Consider the following 21,452-nt stretch of genomic DNA (forward strand, 5'->3'; position numbering starts at 1 on the left):
ATCCTATTCTCTCAAACTGTATTTTATATCATCATTGGAAACACGCGTTTTCCCCTTTTAGAATCTCTTTTTGGATTGGTTTGATCTGCCCAACTAAAAAATTATTCGACTACCTAAAACTGAATTTGTGCTTGTGACTACGTCTATCACGAAAAAAAGAATTAGTCTGAAAGAGACATTACTTCAAAGTATATATCTCACATTTACATTAGCAGCTGAAGGACTACAATCGCTCACAAGCCAATCCAAACTACTTTTACCAGGAAGAAAGGAAGGAAGGAAGGAAGGAAGGAAGGAAGGAAGGAAGGAAGTCCCTTTGCTTTCTATTGATCTTTGGCGCTATCTCCCAGGAAAGCGCGTGTACAGGACCACAAACTTCATAGGTTGCAAGTTCCATTTAGTTAAGCTGAATGTTCAACTTTAAGTGTTAAATCCGGTGAACATGATCTCCGGATCTCTTTTTGGAGACATACAAAAGTTAATAATACCCTTAAACATTGACTCTATAACGTTACAAGAAGTAGCAACGGGGTATATGCAAAAGTAATGATTTAATGACCGTAAGCAAGACAAAGCAATAGAATTTGTGCTTCTTTCGCAGACTGGAGACAATGAAATGTTTAGCTACAATTTCCCCGTACAAACATGAAAACAATCGTCATATAGGATAACCACCCTCACGAATGCGTAACTGGTGAGTGAAGAACACACGCGCGCGCGCGCACACACACACACAACGTTTGACCAAAAGCAAAGCACAAACTGAAAAGTATTTGGCGGCTCTTCACAACGCTTAACTTTTAAAACAGTCCTTCTTTTCCCAAACGCAACGCCTTCAGAGGCCCGCCTTGAAGAAGGGATTCCCCGCAGCTTATTGGAAATATCAGAGTACCTGTTCATTTTTAACCAAATTAGTACTGTACCATATACATACATACAGATATATATATATTAAAACAAATTTAGACTAAAAGCCTTCATCCAGCAACTTGCTGATTTCTTAAGAAAGAACAACTTAATCAAATAGATTCCCGCATATCTTATGGCTTCTTGTGTGATTTCCTGTGCTTTTTTTATATTTTAAGGGTGGAAACACAAACCCATCACACCAAATAATAAAATTTAATGAAATAGTTAATGCGCCCTCGCGTTCCTGGCGTCGCCTCCTGCTCTCCTGAATCCTTTCCCACTGCACCGTTGGAACAATAAATCACATTCTGTAAAAAGTAAGAAATGAAACGAAATACTACTTGGAACCAAGACAAAGCCCGTAAAACGCTTTCGAGATGGCCAATTGCTTCCGGGTTAACCGCGGTTTGAGCTTGCTCCCTGCGACCCCGCAGCCTTCAGGCGTCACTAGGGGGGAAAGCTGGTGTCTGCTTCGTCAGCAAGGAGCTAAGAAGAGGCGTCACCAAGGGCCGAGCTAGCCAGGGAAACGGAACCACCGCGTCGAGAGTGCGAGAAACACAATATTCTCTTTATAATATTTATAAATATATCATACAATACTGCTTCCTGTTTTGTCAAATAAGAACGTGGCAATGTTGCACAAATGCAAAATGCCACCTGATTCTTATCCTCCAAAAAATGTGGTTCCCACCCCCCTCGTTTGTTTTTCCTTCTTTAAACAAGCCAGTAAAATAAACGGCAATACCCGCCTTCAGGCATACAGGTTGTAAAAAGTGAAATAGTATATTTTTTTCTTGTTCTGTGGTTTTTCTTTTCTCACCCCCCTCCTTCCCCCAGTTCTTAAATCCTTTCTGTGCTGCAGTATGCAAGTTATGAGTGAAACACATTTTTTTTTAAAAAGAGAAAATCAAAGAAAATAAAACTGGCTAATAAAGCAGAAAATTGTTGTTCACAGTGACATGGCTACATTGATGCATAGTTCTTCTATGCGTTTTTTTCTCCAATCGGGTTTTGTTGAAGAATATTAAGATGTGGGGTGGCGGGGAAATCCACTTGCTTTCTGCAGTTTTACAAAACAGTGAAATAACGATTAACAACGGAGATCTTAAACGTAGAAGTTAGTCTGGGTTAGCAAAAAACTAGATCCCATTACTGATATGCATCCATTTTCCAGAGAATCCCGTCCAAACCACGAAGGATGTGGCAAAAACCAAAAAGCATTCCTTTTCCTCTATAGTTTATCCGGGTTTATAGCGTTGCTAGTCCTTTAGAAACACCTCCTTCTCCTCTTTCTAAATCCACGGTCCAGAGGAGACGCTCAAAGCTCAAATCCCCCTGTTTTCACAACAGCCGAGGTTCGTTTTAATATCCAAAAGTTCCCATATCTAAGGTTCGTGTGGGAGGTTTCGCTGATCGTCCCTCTCACTTTTTAAAGCAATTCGGAGGACAGTCACACGAGGGGATAGCATCTATAAAGCTGAGTGGCACGGAGAGAAGGAGACGGGACAGGACAGAGCAGGTCTAAAAGAGACAACGGTGGAGATTTTGGAGTCCCAGAGGCGCTCGGCGCATCAGCCCGAAGACGTGGCAGAAGAGCCGTTGACAGAGGCTTTCCGAGCTCTGTTGCTGAAGGAGGGGTGGTGGTTGCTGCTGCCGCTGGTTCCGTTCATAGTACTAGAGATGTGAGGGAACTGGGGGTGCGGGGACTGCACCGGGGTGCCGGGGCTGAGCAAGCAGGAGGAGGTGGAGGGCGGGCCGCCTCCCGCGGGGCTGCTCGCCTTCTCGCTCCCAGAGTCACTTTCCAGTTCCCCGCTGTGGTTCAGCCCATCCTGCTGGTGGCAGCCGATCTTCATCCTCTTGCAAGTTGGTCGCACCCGGTACTTCAAAGGGAGGGGGCCGTTCTGCAAGAAAAATAAAATAAAATTAGAGGAGGGCGTCCTCAGACCAGGCGCTTCTTCCCCATCGGTCCGCACCTCGCTCAAGGCAGGGGCTTCCAAGCCTCCCCCCCTGCACTATTTACCCTTCTCCAAGTGTAAATATAGGCAATATCCATCAGCGTGTAGTAGTCCTTCAAGGGCTCCTCTTCATACATGACGTCGATCTAGGGGGAGAGATGCAACTGAGCTTCGTTTTACGCGGGTGGGGAGGAAGCCACGGCATCAACGTGCAAGCCAAAGAAATATGCATCTGGCTCCAAATTTAAACGACACTGTAAGAGTTAAGCCCCTTGACCCAAATCAACCAAAGATTTAAATCCAGGTACTTAGACTTACATTTGTTGGGATGGAGGAATTTATCTTTCCTGAGTCCTAGGCTTTAGTGGGATTGCTGATCGGCCCTTAAGGAGCCAATACTTCAAGTCTTTTATTTAAGAGTTTTGGTGGTTGCTGGGGTTTTTTTTATAACCCAGACGCAAAAGCCATTAGGCAAAGGCTTATTGAGCAACCTTAGCATGAAAAAGACTGTCTAAAATGCTGCGCAGGCTCTGATCTTTCAAGGACAAAGCAACCTATGATCTGACAGCACAGAGCAAAACACTGGGGGATACTTATCTGATTCTCCAGTTTCTGAAAATAGAGGACTACATTAACAGCTTGTTTTATGTATATAAACCAAAGCAAACCACTAGCTTACATGGTACACTGTGTTGCTTAGTAAGTTTGTGGCAATACATTTTTAAGTAAAAAGCATTCATTTAAATTAAATGCCAGGAGCCCAGATTTTACTGGAACTTCTACCACTATCACCCCTTTAATAAACAAAAAATGTACCTGAAAAGTATTGGGTATGTCCATTTTGCTCCTGAGAAACTTTCTCAGATGCATTACAGTCATAGCTGCAGGGCAGCGCAAATATCTTTTGTCATTCACCTGGTAAGGGTGTTTGATTAGGGAGAAAAAATAATGCATATAATTAAGAATTCAGTGTAAATGTAGTAGAGATACATAAGCATAGCTGGAAACTAGAAGCTAACTGCTAAATCAAAATAACAAAAATGCAGAACAGTTAATTAAGGAGAGTCAAAATGTAGCAACATACATTTTCCAGGGTTTATTTACAATATATGACAAGTTTCCTCCTCAAAAAAAAATTTGGGTAAAGAAAACTAGAAGGAAACAAAAGTTTTTGGACCATCAATCAGTTCCCTTTTAATTTTAGTTGCCAAGAAGAAACAATAAATGTCTGTACAATAGCTGCCTGCAGTGTTAATTTCTTTAGGGAGATAAAAATAACTATTAATCTAGCTGGGGCAAACAAATAATCTAAACTACTTTCTAAAGAAGGGGTCTGTTAAATTCCAAAGAAAGTAAAAGTTATTTACCTCCTCTTTGGGTTTCTCTTTCTCTTTATTTCCTTTCCGTTCCAGTCTGGGAAGAAGAGTGATACAATTATAACAAAGAAGAGCTATCTAAGAATGTGCAGATAAAAGTAAATTATTGTGTTCACAACTTGCCTATTTTGGTCGAAGAACTCTATGGATAAGCTTATTATCTCATCATCTGTTATAATCCTTTTGTCTTCATCTGCAACTTCACCCCTGTCTTCATTAGAGCCATTGGCAGCTGCACAGAAATTTCCACAGTCATTTACATCTTTAAATTCGAATGAGAACAAACCTCATCAAGAGGGGAATCTCTCTCACAGCTAAGATTATTTCTGCAAATACTGAGATAACTCTCTGTAGCATGTTTTAAAAACCTTTAAATTAATTATGCCGTATTTTGTCACTGAAATGTTAGGGGAAGAATAGATGGGGAAATGTTTTAACAACCTAAGCTTTTGAGTAAGAGGACAGTTTTATGTCTACAAAAGAAAGATATTGAAGCTTTTACCATCAGCAGACGGATGAGCAGCGTAAAAGTCTCTTCTTCTTTTCATTTCATCTGAGTGAGAACACACATTTGTCATTTAGTATACTCCGGCTTTCATACAAGATTGTGCTTGTGGTGGTCACTTAATGTAAGAAGGGCTTACTTACTTTTGAAAAGGCCTGGCACTAACTTGTAGACAATGTCTTGGAGAGTTTTATCAGATCTGAAATATAAAACCCCAGGACGCTCAAATTTAGAAGGGTGCCAGTATTAAAATCCAAACTGCACCTTACTTTCCAAAGCAAAGAAAGAGTATTTTCTAAAAGATTCAAATGGTCAGCCCAAATTCCTGCAACATTTAAAAATGGTTTAGACAGGAGTCTTTTACACCAGATACTTATCTGCCTAGGTGGGGAACAATTCTGTCTACGGAAACCTACTTGCCACAGTGTTACTGTCTAAAATGCATGCAGCTAATCAAGAGATGCCATCCCTAAACAGCAAAGGGTGATGCAGCTAAGTAAGGAGGACTTCTGAAATGAATCTAACTTTTGCCTTTCTCCACCAGCAGAATATATGAGGGGGGGTGGGTTAGCTGGAACTGACAATAATTTGCAGTTTGGTCAGGCAAGGCAAGAATAAAGTACGTATCCGTAAACATATAAGAAGCTGGGGTTTGGGTTTGGAGGGAATTCAAGGAGCGACAGGACTTAAATGCCAGCTCCACCTTCACACATGAACTTCAGTTTGCAAACTGACATCTCCAGCCAGATCCCAACGTGTGATGAAGAGGTGGCAATCCAAAGAAGCGCGCAAGCGTCGCTACCCTCTGAACTTCTCACCTGAAATGAAAGACAGCAGTTCAGTTGTCTCTCGCCTACCTTATATTTAAAAGGGGTCTGGTTTTGTGAACTTGGACATCGCAAATAGGGCAATACTTGCTGGTCTCCAAGTAGCGCACGATGCACGTCTTACAAACTATAAGAAAATAGAGAGAGAGAGAGAGAGAGAGAGAAAAGAAGAGGCAAGATTTTGATCAGCGGTCAAGGCGAGGTTTCCAGCTATTAAAAGAAGTAACGAGACTTTTCTAAACCCGGAGCCACCAAGCAGAGGTAACCATTATTTGGATAGGGGGCCAAATCTCGAAGGAGCTGCAAAGAGCCGGAGGGAGTCCCTTAAAGATATATAGGGCATGTTTACAAGACTATGGAGCCACTGGCAACCGCATGTAAATGGGAGCAGACCTTTCTTGCGAGGGATCAGAGGCTGGCGGGGGTGGGCGGTCGCTGGCCCAGAGCCTTTTTCTGCGTCCCTGGAGGGCTAAGGGCACGCGTGAAGCCGGACGGTACTTACAGGAGTGCAGACACTCGATGATGGTGGTCGCATCGATGAAGTACCCTCCGCAGAGCACGCACATGAGGTGGGGGTTTAGCTCGGTGATTTTGATGCGGGTGGTGCGATGCATTTTTGCAGCTCTGAAAGGCACACAGGAGGGCCGTTTAAGTGCGGGAGGGAAGCGTCTCCGAGGCGCACGCAACCTCCACTCCCCCTTCGGACCCCTCCTGGCTGGCAAGGCAGCCCCCGGCCTCCCGCTCGCCCCTCCTCGAGGAGGAGAAGAAACCTCGGAAATGTAACTCGGAAGGCGGCGGCGGCGGCGGCGGCGGGAAGCTGGCGAGGCAGGAACTGTAATGCAAAGCGGGAGGCCCGGGCGCAGGGAAGGGGCTGCGCCGCCGCGCGGGGGCTGCTGCTCTGCCCAGTGCCCACCTGCCCGCCTGGCCTGGCGCGGCGGCGGGTGCGGGGCTTCTCGGGGCCCTTCTCCCGCGGCGAGCCGGGCACCCCGGTGGCGCTTGCCGGAGCTGAGGATCGCGATCGGGGGAGAGGCGAGGAGGACGAGGAGGAGGAGGCGCCGGATCCCGGTGCAGCTGCGGACGCTGCCCTGGGCATTTCCGGCGAGGGGGGAGGAGGGGAGGGGGCGGAGGAGGAGGAGGAGGAGGAAGAAAGAAGAAGGGGGGAGAGGGAGGGAGGGAGCTGCTCCTTGCACCTTGGCACCAGGGCCGCTGGGCAAGGCGAAGCAGGAGGGGATCGGGCCGCGGCGGAACTGGGCTTCTCCCGCGTCGCCTCGCTGCCGCCAGCCCAACAGGCTCGGGACGGCGGCGCCTTCGGAACCGCGCTCTGGAGGGGGTTGCTATAGCAACTTACACTTACACTTGGCATCCTGCCACCGCCCGGAGCGCAGCACCAGGAGGAGGGGGAGGGGAGGGGGGAGAGAAAGAGGGAATAGAGGGGGGTGGCGGAGAAAGCAAAGAGGGAGAGAGAAAGTGCGCCCAGGAAGGTGGCCCGGGAGAGTGCTGCCAGCTGCGAGGGTCTAGGTGTGCCGCACCCGGGAGGGGAGGGGGGAGGGGGGTGGGCAGAAGGGGACACGGGTGTGCGCATGGGGGGCGGGGTGCAGCCTCAGGAAAGGCGCAGGGGGCGTGGCGGGGGCCGGGAAAGGGGTCCTTTCCTCTCCTTCCCCTCCGCCGCCAAGGGGCCGGGCAGGAGGCCAAGAGCGGCGCTGGAGGGGGAGGCCTCGGGGGCGGCCTGAGCCAGCGCCGGGGTGTGCGCCAGGCCGAGCAGAGAGGCTCCTCCCGGCCCTTTCGGCAGCTCCTCGCAGGGGCCTCCATCCACGTCGACTCAGTCCGGGCAAGGAAGCGGCAGCAGCTCAGCCTCCGGTTTCCTGCCCTCTCCAACGAGCCGTGTCTGCGCCGGGACGGGGCTCCAAGTTGGACCGTCGCTGGCGGCAGCCCAGTCGCGCATCTGAATCCGCACCTCGTCCCAGACCAGCACAGCGGCCCCAGTGTCATTTCCAGAGGTTGCTGAACCAGAGCAATTTACGGTGCCACCAACTCCAGAGACAGCCGGGAAGGAGGGAAAGGCGCCTGCCGCCCCGGAGCCCAGGTTAAGGTCCCTGATCTCAGCAGATGCCCTCGCAACCAAGGCGAAAACCTTCCCTGCAAAGAGCCCGCAATCCCAGCCGAACTTGGCCAAGGAAAGAGCAAAAGCCCTCGCGTTGCTCGGAGGAAGGAGGAGATGGGACTGGCAGCAGCAAAGACAACCTGAGCAAGCAAGCAGCTCTTTCTCTGGGGAGAGGGAAGCAAACGCTGTACCAGGGGGAAATGTTTCTCTTACACACACACACAAATTCCCCAAAGGGAAGAAGGCCCGGGGCAGAGGGGCTAGCCTTGGCCTTAAACTCGAGGGTGGCAGCGAGGCTGGGCGCTCCCATGCATTGTGTGCGGATTTTCCAAGATCTCTCCAACAAAGGAGCAGCCTGGAGTTTTTGGATCTCGCCAGTCTCGGCTCTTGGCTTCTTGCCCGCGATTTCCCTCCATGCCCTCAGCCAGGAGGAAGACTCCTTCTTGAGGTGACCTAAACCTGTCTCTCCTGCCCTCCTTTTATTCGTGAAAGAAATCCTAAATATCTCACAACTGGCGCAAGTAGGTGGCTGTTTTAATCGGTCGCCTTACAATTCTTCTCCAGCGCTGAGACCCACCGAAGCAACCTAATCTTTTGGAAGAGACGAACATGTTTTATTTCACAAAGGACTTCCTAACTGAAAGAAAACTCCCAACAGCCGTGAAGCTTTCCTGGTCGAAGCTCTTTCCCTTAACCGCATATTATTTATGACCCAAGTTAGCCTTCTTCCCCAGGGCATGGTCGAAGCTATCTCTGAAATCCCGGGTCTGAAAACCAGCAAACTGAACCGAAGAACAACAGTGAAAGACGCCAGCCAACACACACGTGTGCACACGCACCCCCCCCTTTCTGTTCACACACAGTTTGCACTGCGCGCGTAAACATAAAGAGCATTTCACTCCCAAACGCGCCAACTCCTCCTCCAGGAGGGGAGCTTCAACTTCTCATTCCCCGCCCCCTCCTTATGTTAAGATCGGCGTGCATACAGTCAAGAAACGCTGACCTTTAACACGAGCGAATATATTTTATTCCAGGCGCTCTCTCGCTCGCCAGGCAAGTCTTCAACCGTGCAAACAAGGGGAGGGCGAAGCTTGCTATGACAGCCAGCTTGGAGGCCATGCGCGGGTTACTTCAAAATACAGGGGCAAGCCCTAGTTATGAAGGCTCACGGTACCCCGTGAATGAGCACAAAGTATCTGCGCCGGCAGCTGAAAAGGGAGCGGAGTCGACCCAAAGACGAGGTAAGCCTCGATGAAGCAGAGATGCACCCTTTGCACCAACAGCCACACAGGCAGATAGCCCTTCCTTCACCTGCCATGTATTTGAGACCTTAGAATTCTTGCAACAGACCTAAATCCTGATGGCGATCAATCAATCGATTGAAAACCGATTCTGGAACGCATGTATGCCCACATGCGTTGCCAATAAGATCCGTGCTCTCTCTTCCCAATATCTGGCTGAAATCCATCTTTAAGTGCGGGAGGGAAGCGGCTTCCAGGGAAGAAATTAATGTGCTCAGTGGCAGAAATCTTCCTCCTTTAGAGCCAAGCTCCTAAAAGTAGCAAATGGGACTCTCCAGCTGGTCTCCTGCTACCACAAAATCTGGTTCCTTCCCAGCCAGCGCGGTGTCCAAACTTATTAAAGGTTAAGAGGCTACACACAGAATCCGCCAACTTCCAGCAAAAGTCTTCCCTTACACATACGGACGCATCCCATTCTCCTCCCGCCCCATATTATATTTTCAGAGTGTGTTCCTCCTCCTTGGAGGGTCATTTCCAAACAAACTCTCCCCCAATACTTAGCTGCGTCTTGTGCTCCTGAGTTCTGGAGGCAAGAAAAATGTTAGAGGTTCAACGAACGCCATGGAGGTGTTCTGACCACATGTCTGTCTCTCCCAGGTTTGGGGGCAAAGGGGGATTTTACCCGTAGGATTTGATGGCCCCGACTTATTTCCTGAACTCTTTTTGCCAGGACTCTCCTGTCAAGCTAGGTTAGGCCAAGCTAGGTTAGGTGGACGTGTGCTCGGTTTCTCGCGCCAGGAGCAAAACCATCACACCTCGCATACTAGCAAGTCGTTGCTACTAAACTTGCCTTGACCCAGCTTGGAAGGACTGCGGGACAAGGGGCTAGAAAACCAGTTAGAGAATAAGAAAGCCGCGCTGGAAGATCCTGCAAAGTCCCAGCACCTCAGCTTCCCCAAATCTCTTCCGTCTGCACAGGGCAAACTCGCATTAACGCAGAAACCCCTGTGCCCCCGAAGTTAATTTCCCAGCTTTGCCCTCCCGTCCCCAAAGCGCAGAAACTTTAACATTTTACGCACACACGAGAAAAAGCGCCCAGCTGCAAGCTGAGCGAGAACCGCCATCTTACGAGCCATCCAGTCCCACACCGGGGTCCGCCAAACTTAAGTTAATAAAATTCCTGGGAGAGCCCTCCTGAGCGCGACCAGCCCCCCAGCGGGATCGCCCCCTCGGGGGGGACCCATCCCTATAAGATGGGGGCTCTGCGGGGCTCCTGAAACCCCCTGCGAGGCGCTTCTTGGCCGGGCAGCCGCCGTCCCCTGACCCAGGCAGCGCCAGGTTTCATGCACCGCCCGCGTTCAATCGAAATCTGCATTTAAACAAAGGAGCCCCAGAGAGATCGGCGAGCAGGGGCTGAAAATAGAAATATCCTCCTGCGGGGCCATGTGCCCAGGAAGGGGCTAGCGGCGAGCCGAGGGAGAAAAGGAGCCGAAATCCGCCGGAGGGGGGGCGTCGCCCCAGCCAGTGCACGGGCCGCCGCCGCCGCCGCCGCCGCCGCCGCGCCTCCCGGGGTCCCTGCGCGGAGGGCGAAGGCGCGCGGGCGCGGAGGCAGCGCGGAGATGGAGCAGCCTGTCAGCGCTTTCCCCACCCCGAGAGCCCGGGGACACCTAGCAAGGCTGGCGCCCCTTCGCAGCCCCCCGAAACCGCCTCCCAGGCCCCGCCGCCTCCCGGCCCCCGGAGGGCAGCCGCGCCCGGGGATACGTACCCGCGAGAAGGAGCCGGCGGGCGACGATCCGAACCGCCCCGAAAGACAATGAAAGTTAAAAGTCGCTCAGCAGAAAATGAATGTGAGCCAAGCGGCCATCTTGAAATGAACTGCAGACGCTGTCAATTGCAATGAGCGCAGGGCTGCCGCCGCCGCCGCCGCCGCCGCCGCGCTCAGCTCAGCTCCTGCTCCTGCTCGCTCCCCCGCAGCCGGGCTCCTCTCCGCCACCGAGCCCCCTCCCTCGCCCTCGGATCCCTGCGCCGCCCCAGGAGTTGGCTCTGCCTCCCCCCCCCCCCGCAGCCCTCGCTCTCCCTCGCCTCCTCTCTCTGCCTCTCCCCACCTCCTTCAGAATGCGCAGCTCCAGTGCTGGGATCTCAAAATCTTTCTAATCCGGATGGTTTGCTTCTCCTCCTCCGCCAGCCCATTGTCTCTTGCGCTCTTTCTTTTCCTCCTCGGCTCCCCCCCCCCACCCCTTCACCCACTCGCCTCGCAATCTCTTTCCCCCTCTGCTGTGCTTTTTCTTTCTTTTTTTTCGGCCCCTCGGAGAGGGAGGCTCTTCCTCCCTCCCTCCTTCCCACTCCTCCTCCTCTTTTTTTTCCCCCTTTACGAGGAAAAAAATTAATTGTGATTATTTCACAGTTGTGGAGGGAGCCAGGGGAGAGGAGGGAGAGTGGCGGGCGAGGAGGGGGCTGCTGGCTGCTGCTGCTGCTGCTGCTGCTGGTGGCGGAAAATGCAACGCTGAAAGGCACACAGTGGAAACTGACACCGTCCCCAAAATGGCTCAGAGTTCGCCCGCCCCGCCAGGATCACGTGGGGCTCCTCATTCCTTAAGGGTGGCCTGGGAATTAGTGTCGGTGTAGTCGGAGCCCGTCAGCCTCCCTGTGACCCAATCCCGCGGCTCGGCCGCCTCCCCCTCCCCGCGCGCCACCCTCCCCTCCCCTCCCCCTCCCCGCACTCCGCCTGGTCCTCCGCCTCCCTCTGCTCCACACACACTTCGCCGAGTCCTCCTTTTCTCCACCGCGCTCACGCTGCTGCTGCTGCTGCTGCTGAGCCGCCGCTGCCGCCTGTTCCACCTCCCCCCCTTCTCTCTCTCTCTCTCACACAAAATGTATTATTCAATTTCTTCCCCCCGAACACACCCACTCCACGCTGGTAGAGTCGCTTTGCCCGTTCCTTCTCGTTTCCCCACATTTTGTACACCCTGTCTCTTCACACGCGCAATCTCGCTCTCTTTTCTTCTGGCTTAACTGCAACACACACGAACCTCTTTTTCTCTGCTTCCCCTCCCCCCGCTATCGTCTCTTTCTTTTCTATATTTGCTCCTTCTCTGACCGACATCTATCTACTCCTTAAATAGAGATTTGTGTGTGTGTGTCTCCCACCCCGCCCCCCGCCCCAGGGCACAATAAACTGAAGCTTGCCACCTTTTGGCTTAGTCCATTCCCCTCATCTAAACCTGTCTACTCCGCTCTTTGCGCCTGCTGCCGCCTCTCCCTCCTCACACGACGGTGGCCCCAACTCCGTAGCCCACCATTTTAATATCTGGAGGTGGCGCCCAAAGCAAGGTCCCCTTGTCCTCGAAGCGTCTCGTCTGGTGGCTTCCCTCCCGCGCGCACGAGACGCGGCGATCCTCCTCCGTCGTTGCCCCACAGCCTTCTTTGGGTGCCCGCGCCCAAAATTGCCCCCTGCCGCTCCCAAGCTGCTGTGGGCAAGACCTTTGGCGACGCGACAGGAGACTTGCGCAGCAAAGGCGTTTCAGGTATCGTGGGTGTCGGAAGTGCAACGTGCGGCCAAGGCGAACGAACCCGCAGCTGCGTCTCTGCGCTTCCACCTCCGCCCCTCGTTTCCTTATATTTTCCCGCCTTGGCATCCGATCCACGCGTCGTCTGTAGTCGAGCTGCTTCTCCTCGGCGCGTCCCAACACTCTTCCCGCCCTGCACATCCCCACCCTCCCCACGCGACCCCCGTTTCCTCCGCCTGGTATTTCCTATCCAGCGCCCCCAGTCTTTGCCTCCTTTCGCCTTCCACTTTTACCATTCTCGTCTCACGATTTATATACACCGCAGAAATGTTTGAAAACTGACCCCCTCCCCCTTCTCCACGCCTGTCTCTCTCTCTTCCTTTCCTTCTAAGGACCCGATCCCGATTGCCTTCCTTTATTTCGGTTCCCTCTCACGCGGCTTGGACTTCGCCATCCCCGCGCCTCTTTTGCCCACCCAAAGTGCACTCGCTGACTATCGCAGACTCCTCAACCCTCGTCCTGGGCTTTTCTCCCTCCACAACCCCAACTGAGATTCCTCAGATACACGAGGTTTCCCTCTCGCCCCTTCACCTCTTATTTTCTTTAACGTGTGTAAGCACAAGAGCGCTCCTGACCCCCCAGCCCCGCGAAACCACCCATTTCCCCTTGATGGGCGAACTGTCTTCCTGGCCTTGAACACGCCGTCTCGTTTCCCGCCTTTCTTCGTCGTATCAATTCCCTTCTCCACACCAGCTCTGCCACCTCACGTTTCGTCACGGGCGATAAATATGATCGCATTGAGGCAACAAATGTCTTCCGCGAACACCCCCCGCACCCCTTCCCTACCACAATTTTGCCTCCCTTCCCCCACCCTGTCGCTGCCTCGCAGGCATTCCTCGTCGCACTTTCCCCGCTTCCCTCGCTGTCTCGCGCGCAGCTCGCACGATTTCCTTCCACAGATCGCAGCGGCAGAATCCCACCTAATGGCGCGCCCCGGGGGCAGGCAGCCCGGCGCTGCGGGTGGGTGCGTGGCTGAGTGGGGGGAGGAGAAGAGGCTCCCCAGGGAACCGACTCGAAAATAGGCACCCCTCGCCTCAGCCACGGCTTCTGGCGAAGGAACATTTGCGCTATTCGCAACAGTGAACGTCGCTTGAGAACAAAACGCAGCGCAAGGCGCTCCTTGCCCCGAAGGTAGTCGGTCGGTCGGTCGGTCGCGGCGTGTGTGGATCCTTCCATTCCACAGGCGATCCTTTAAGGCTGGACGCTGTTGGACGCCGTCCCTTTCTCGGCAAATGTTCAGAAGAAACGCAGCCATCGAAAAGGAGCTGGGAAGAGAACGCCCGCCCCCCACTTCGCCCCCCACTTCCCAAAGAGAGAAGGACGGGGGTCGTGCGGAGACTGGCACACCCGGGAGACGTCGGAGGGGACACTCCCAACCCGGGTTCGTGGCTTGCGCTGCTTGCCACGCCGGGCGGGGAAAGAGCCACGCTCTGGTCTCCCTCGGCCATTGATTGGGAACACAAACGTCCAACACACACACACACACACACACGGGGTAGACAAACCTGGGGCAGCGCCCTCCTCGCCACAATTTGACCCGTTCGTGTGTGTTATTTCTGATGCCATGTTGCCAACCTTGTCTCCCTCTCTACAGGACGCAGGGAAATGGAAGGTTAGAGAGCATATCGGATTCTCCTCCACGCCGTGATTATAATGGGAAGCGAATAGTAACCCGCCTAGAGGCATTCATTTATTCCTTTTTTAAATAAATAAATTATAATCAAAAATAGCTCTCAGATTCCACCAGGGATGGAGAGACTGACCCTGGCGTAACCGCAGCACCGAGGAACTTGACCCACCCGCGGATTCTCTTCCCAGTGCCAAACCCAGAGCTTGGAAGTTTAGGATCGGGAAAAGGGGGGCGCCGGCTTCACTCAGTCGCGGATCGGGGGCCTCCCACTGCAAGCTCGCTTCCTCCCCACCCCGCGCTAATAATAATAATAATAGTAATAATAATAATAATATCTCAACGATAAATGGTGTGAACCAAAAGGGATGGGAGGATGCTTGTTTGGTTTACCAATCTCTCTTCTCTCCAAGCCGGCTGAAGGCAGATCAAAGGACCCGCTTCAGCGTGCGACCCTCCCCCGAATAAGAAATATGGAAGAGTCTAAGCCGGGAGGCGATAGCAGCGTCTTCGGCACTTCGCTTCTCTGCCTTTCATCCGTTCCTTTGCCACCAGGAACGCGGGCATGGTTCTACTTATGGGGAGGGATCTCTTCAGGTGGACTCACCACGTCTAGCTCCAGAAGACTTCGGGGGTGGGGGAGAGAATTCACCATGGGATACTTAACCCATTAGGGAGCACAAGTGTCACTTTTATAGCAGCAAAATTTGGACTAAATTGGTGGGTTTCTCTCCCTCCCTGCCACTTCCCAACGTACCTTTCATGACGTGCGAAATGGGTGTTTTGCATTTTGAGATTTCCAGTGCAGGGTGGGCGCTTCATTATCCTAAACTGAACACTCCAGGTTCTTATGGGCTTGGTACAGAAAACGCTGGTCTATTTCTTTGTCACTCCCCAACAAAGAGTAGCAAACGGGTGTTTTCCCTCTCAGGTGGGCAGTTTCCTCTTGCCCTTTCCACGATGGTATAAAGAGCCCAAGGAAGATGAAAGGAAAAACGGGAATTCGGATCATGGATCTCGCTGTAAACCAGAGCTGTCTCGCAACCCATTTCCCAGCCGGGGGTGTATAATTACCAACTGGGAAAGCAGCTTCTGCCCACGTTGTAAGATGGGGGTGAGGGTGGAGTTGTTTTTTGTTTGTTTTAAGTTGCGGAGACAATGCTGGTCACATTCCATCTATAGCCATTCAACTGCATTGAAGTGAAAAGAAACCCACTGGTGCAATTAAGGGCACTCCAGCTATTGTCTATCTACATAAACTACTGAATATTTAAGCAAGTAAATCCGGGTCAAAACAGATGAAGGCATGACAGTTTCGTTTCGCGTGTGAATTGCCAATTTATTTATTTATTTTTCAAAAAGCTGCAACCTGACTTCACCAAAATGAGACTCAAGACGACTGACTACTTAATTACAACACAATGAAGGCCTCCTTAGGTTCAGAGCCTCACAGCCCTTCAAAGTGATCTTTGCTGGTGAGAAGGTTACTCTTGGAATGTTGACTCCATAGTGGGGACCCTCAGGAGAACCCAACCATCCCTCCAGTCCCCCAATCAACACACATTATTATTGATAGATGTGGCACACAAAATAGATCAACTCTCTATTGCTTTTGCTCTCTGTTTTTATTAGAGGTTAGAAATGGGAAATAAAGCCTTGTTTTTAAAGACAAGACAAGACTGAGCAGGGAGCAGATATTTAACAAGGCGACAGGGAAAAAAGAAGAAGACAATTATCTGGTTATCTAACAAATAAACATTTTCCCATTAGACATGACACTAAAAATGCTACAGTCTTGACTGTACAAACATACAAAACATGAAACATTGGCTAGAAAGTAGGCATTCCATTTCAGTACAGCCAATGCTTTATCAAAATCCCATCAAATGAAGTCAGAACAAGGAGTAATCATATTAATGTTCAAAGATGAAACTGTTAGGAAACAATTTCTTTTTCTTCTTGGATCCAATAGTCTGCCAAGGTTTGCAGTTACAGCTGAGTTGTTCTCTCTAGGCTTTTAGCTGCATCTTTTAGTTTCCCAACTAAATCCTAAAACATGAAGTAAGAACTTTAGAAAAGAAGTAATTTGTTGTACATAGTGGGGTTACTTGAACATGTTAGTTCTGTGAATGTTGTCTTCAAAGGTGATCAAGTCAGCTATTTTATATCTTTAAGAAACATTCAGCCTTTCTGTCATATTTTAGTTAAGAGTAGATACTGAACATTCTTAACAGAAATGTTGTGCTAATAACAGAATTTTTTTAATGAAAGTGCTTGGATTAATATAGAGCAGAATATAAATGACCGTAATAAATTAAATAAAAAGTATCAAAAGACAGAGACAACTTCGCTATCTTTCTTGCTGTTTAATATAACAATTAAATTAATTCATCAACTTTTCAAGTTGCATTCCTAAATATATTTACTTATTTGCAATGGATTAAAATTTCAATTTAATATGGAATGTAAAACTAATTTTTATTTTAAAATAATTCCCAGGATTAACCTGTAACCCTTTTCTTTTGCTCAATTTCTCAATCTTTACCTAATTTTACACTTTTTAATGCTTGGGTTAGGTTTTGTTTAGTACTTGCTGTAGTCAATGTGAACTTCTTTGTATAAAGAGCTCAGTTTACCGTCCTTGAACAATTTACACAAACCCAATTTAGCCAAAGCCAATGCAAGTTGCACTCTTTATATTAATGCACTGTATATAGTTGCAGAAAGTGAATTTCCTCTCAGGTATTACATTTGAAACAGTTCCCTCCAACCCCCTTAAAATGTGATTCCAAGATCATAGCTACTATGTGGGTTAATCTGAAATCTCAATTTGGTGAGGTACATAATCAAACCATTATAAAGTAACAAGTTTAATAAACACACTTTTTGCAAGCTTTAGTTTGGGTGGATTCCTGATAGAAAATTTCATTCTGACACCTGAAATGGTCACACCCGCACAAACATATGAAGAAATACCTGTAATTGCTCCATAGAACAACTAAAATTAATGTCCGGTTGAGATCTTGAGTCACTGTTCTAAAGGAACAAAAATCCCAAATGTTATAAGTTTAACATCTGGCAAAACCTGAAGTAATATTTAATTCAGTGATGGTGAGGAAAAGCATAAGAATGGGTGCAGTACCTCAACATTTAAGGTCATCAGATAAGCAGGGTGATAATTTTTATGAAGTTGATTAGTCTAAAGTAATAAGGGAAGAGAAAAAAAATGTATCAGAATTTAGCAGCTAAAGAAACCAGAATAAAGCAGTACCCTTATTAAATTACCTTGATCTGATATTCCAAACGCCAACAAACATCAGTTATATGCAGCGGACATCTGCCTATACTGAAGAACACAATCATCATTTTCTTATTAGGTTATATTATGCTAAATGAAAAAGCTGTTGCACACATTTCAGGCATAAAAAGGTGACTGTTCCATAGATCAATAGTGTATTTCAAAAGTGGGTTAAGGGTGCAAATTATCTCAACTTGATAACTTGTGCCTATGTTTTCGCCACTGTATCCATTTCAGCAGCCTCTTATATTAACTTTAAAGGTGCATTTGAAATTAATAGCAAAACTCTAGCCATATAGTTCTGATGTATTCAATGGGGCTTACTCCCTAGTAAGTTTGTTTCAGTTTGTAACCTTAAAGTAATAAAACAACTTCCTTTGACATACCTTCCCAATAGGATTTCCAAGGTATCTTTATTTTTCTGCAAAGAAGAGAAAAAAGTTTGCCATCTTCTACAGAACAAATAAAATATGAATATGGGAATAAAAAAATAATAAAATAGGCTTGAAAACCTGGTATTCGGTGCAAAATTGTTCAATTCTTTCTTTGTCAAACTTACAGTCTTCTAAATAAGTACTAAAAGGGAAACCAAAAGGATGTGTTAGCCTAAATGCCAGTACAACTCAAGCAGGAAGATTTACAGCAATGGCTGGTGTTAAAAAACAAACTAAAACACCTCAAACCCTGTGAAGGGCTTTAAAATGGGAGTACCTTATGGCAGATTTGTCAGCTTTTTGCTTTCCAGCTTCTACTATACAAGTTGCAGCTGCTGCATGACAATATTTTAATACTGCTGGATCAATATGTTCCAAGTCTGGATGATCTAAAAATAAATGAAATTTCAAAGATGGTATAACTTCAGGGGAATGTTCCTTCAAACAGAGAGAGACTAAAAACTTTCCATGCAGCCACACTTAGCATAGCCCAGTTTTAACAGTTGGGAAAGTATAATACATTTCATATTGGCAATACTTAAAGCACAGCTATAAAGATATTGACTCATTCATAAGGTTTCCCTCATTCATAAGGAGCCACTACAAATGGAGAGGCAATCTCAGCTCTCCTTTAAAATGCCTTTTCCCAAGACCCAAACCTGGCCTAAATTGTTTCCAGCATAAGTTTCTCTGGAATTATCCCATCAGGCTCAGAATTTGGCACGTTATCCAGAAGAAACAAACGGATTTAGTGCATTTTCTAAACACAGTGTCCTGGTTTTCCTCCTTCCCCGCGTTTTTTGTTTTTGTTTCAATATGCAATCCATTACTGGAATTTCTTGGCAAGCATCGAGTTATAAAACAAATGTAAATGGCAGAATGTATTTCTACAAATAAAAAATCGCCATGCTTTTGGATGTTGCATTCATACAATGAGGGGGAGCACCTGCCCCCCTATAAATTGCCCGTGGAAGAGATGGAGAAAACATTTCATAGGGTTGAGTTCTAAATCAAGGTCAGTTTAAAACAAAACAAAACATACACACAACCAAACCAGATGCCTTTCTAACTATCCTCCTCCGAATACCGCGCGTCCCTTCAGAAGTACCGTAACTACAAACCCTTCTGGCCACAACATTTCTAACTTTTCCTTCTCCTTCTCCTCCTCCTCCTCCTCGCCGAGCCCCGTCTGAGTAAACAGAGCTGCTATTCGGCAATTGCAGTTCAAGCTAGTTCCTACCGGAGGCCGCGCGTTTTGAAGGCGAGCGACTACATGGCAGCGAGCAGAGCGTCTCAAACAAACGCCTTCCTTCATCGGCTAAGCGAAAGCGGCCGGTCCAACATCAACAACCAGGTCCCCCTTGGCCAGCAGGCAACGGCCGGTCACCGATCCAGGGTTTCCCGCACAGAAACAGGCCGAGAAAATAATAATAATCCTCATAATGATCATCATAATAATGGAATGCAGTTTCAGAGCTGTATTAAGGAACAATGACGTGAAAAGAAAGCACTATTCATGCACAGCCCAGAGAGCCTTGATCGTGAGGTTGCAGCACGGAGCCTTCCGAAAATAAATCAACCCGTTTAGAAGCCTGACCTTTGCAAATAACAATAACAATAATAATAATAATAATAATGACGCCGCTAATCCCAGGGACTGCAGTAAATAACTCGCCGGGGGAGGGGGGGAAAGGGAAGTGAAAATAAACCGACATCAACGCGACGGAGGAGGGGAACCGACATCCAGCCCAAAGCTGCCTCGGCAAAGAGGCTTTTAGGCCAGGAGCGAGCGAGAGGAGCGTTGCTGATTTTCTGCAAGGAAATGACAGCCGCCGGGAAATGGAGGAGAGCAGCAACAATAACAGACAGAAACAAAGAGCGAGCCTGGCTGCAGGACGTGGGCGGCTGCCTTTCTCGGCGAGGCAGAAAGCACTTCCTGAGTTTCAGGGGAAGCGGCCGAGGCTGGTGCCGGAGCTGCGGGCAGCAAGCAGCGGGGAGAGGAGCAGAGGCAAGCGGGGGAAGAGCCAACTCCCCCGGCCGGCCGGCCGGCCTGCTTCTCTCTCCCTCTCCGGTTCCCCAGGCGGCGGCGGCAGCAGCAACAGCAGGAGCCGCCCTGCAGCTTCCCTCCCCGGCGCCTGAGCTTCGGCTCCTCCCGGAGCAGCACTTACCTAGCGCGGCCTGGCCGGCCTGGCCGCCCAGCAAGGCACCGAAGGCGGCCTGCAGCAGAGCCTCGTAGGCTCTGGGGGAGAAGCAGCCGCGCTCGGCCAGGAGCTGCAGCCCGCCCTGCACAGACTCCGACAGCTCCATTGTGAGCCGCGCGGTGACCTTCGACACGCCGCCCACGTGATCCCCGCGCTCAGCTGATCCCGCGGCGAGAGGGAGCTGGAGCTGCAGCGGCGGCGGCTGTGGATTTCAGCCCCGAGCCTGCGAGGAAGGAGGCGGCGCTGCTGCCGCCGCCGCCGCCGCCGCCGCCGCCTCGCCGTTGTTGCTCTGGTGGCTGCGAGTTCAACGTCCACTTCCTCTTTCTCTCTCCCTCTCTCTTTCTTTCTTTCTTTCTTTCTTTCTTTCTTTCTTTCTTTCTTTCTCCAGGCATTCCTTGAGCATATACTCCCTTTCTTGTACTTGACCCACCACCACCTTCCTTTCATTTTATTTTGTGCTCGCTTTGCGTTTCATACACAGTAAAGGAAAGGGCCAGCCGCCGCCTCCTGCTCCTTTCATTTCTGGCTGGGGGTGTTGGGGTACCTCGGTTATATTTTGCTAACGCACATCGAACTGTTTTCAGGTTTTATTGCATGGCTAAGGAAACTGGCCCCACATGGTAGTTATTTGTAAAGGTGGCTTTGGACGTAAACCTCTCTCTCTTTCTCTCTTACTTTCTCTCTCTCCTTTCCTTTCCATGCTTTGTAGACATGGGATGCAGGACAAGACATGGGATGCTGTTTTCCTTAAGCTATAGGCAAATGGGTTTTGGATATTCAGAACCACAAAAACTTCTTAAGGAATTGCATAGAAGCAGCAAAGGCAATAATGACAACATTATTGTTTATTATATACAGTAATCCTCATTTTCCCCTGCATTCTAGCTTTAAAACAACACAGTGTTGTTGCTTTTTTAAAAATAGTATTCTTTATTCATCTATAGCTATGCTGATACATTTATATAATTTACAAAAGCATTTTAGTGGTAACTGTTAAAAATGCTGCTCTTAATATTTTTATGATATAAAATGCCATTTTTTGTGTTTTATAGGACGCTGACTGCAGTTTCATTAGTTTCTGCAGAGTAGATTCTTAAAATTAAAGGTCAGGGCATTTTTGTAGATGGCCTACTGCTAAAGTAGGAAGGGGAAAGGGGAAGTTTCTTAATATTTTATTATTTATTTATTATATAATTTATGACTCACCTAACCAAGATATTCTCTAGGCAACAGCAGAATAAACAAAGTTAAAGAGAATTTGGTAAAAAAAAAAAAAAACCTCAGCACTAGTTCAACAATAAGATCCAGCCTTAAAGTCCAACTCAGCATAAGAAAGTGACAAATTCTGGAAACATTTAAGTTGGCAGTCCCTTCTCCCCCATTTTATTGTTCTTGACGCTATGGGGAAATTG

At 49.0% G+C, this 21,452-nt stretch overlaps 1 protein-coding gene across 1 annotated transcript; it reads right to left on the reverse strand.

The window, feature by feature from the left end:
- Positions 1-532: 532 nt before the first annotated feature.
- Positions 533-20,873, reverse strand: LOC308460122 (uncharacterized protein). Its single transcript, XM_080976109.1, has 19 exons — positions 20,008-20,873; positions 18,117-18,228; positions 17,918-17,981; positions 17,792-17,826; positions 17,393-17,453; positions 17,250-17,306; positions 17,084-17,143; positions 16,100-16,156; positions 7,439-7,793; positions 6,763-7,171; positions 6,075-6,196; positions 5,603-5,699; positions 4,889-4,944; positions 4,743-4,793; positions 4,364-4,472; positions 4,232-4,277; positions 3,681-3,779; positions 2,930-3,010; positions 533-2,810 (listed from the first exon to the last, which is right to left on the reverse strand). The coding sequence occupies exons 1-19, from the start codon at positions 20,144-20,146 to the stop codon at positions 2,481-2,483; spliced, it is 2,340 nt and encodes a 779-aa protein (XP_080832235.1). The 5' UTR covers positions 20,147-20,873; the 3' UTR covers positions 533-2,480.
- Between the last annotated feature and the right edge of the window lie 579 nt (positions 20,874-21,452).

The sequence above is a fragment of the Podarcis pityusensis genome, assembly GCF_964106645.2.
Source record: "Podarcis pityusensis genome assembly, chromosome: 12".
Lineage (NCBI taxonomy): Eukaryota > Metazoa > Chordata > Lepidosauria > Squamata > Lacertidae > Podarcis > Podarcis pityusensis.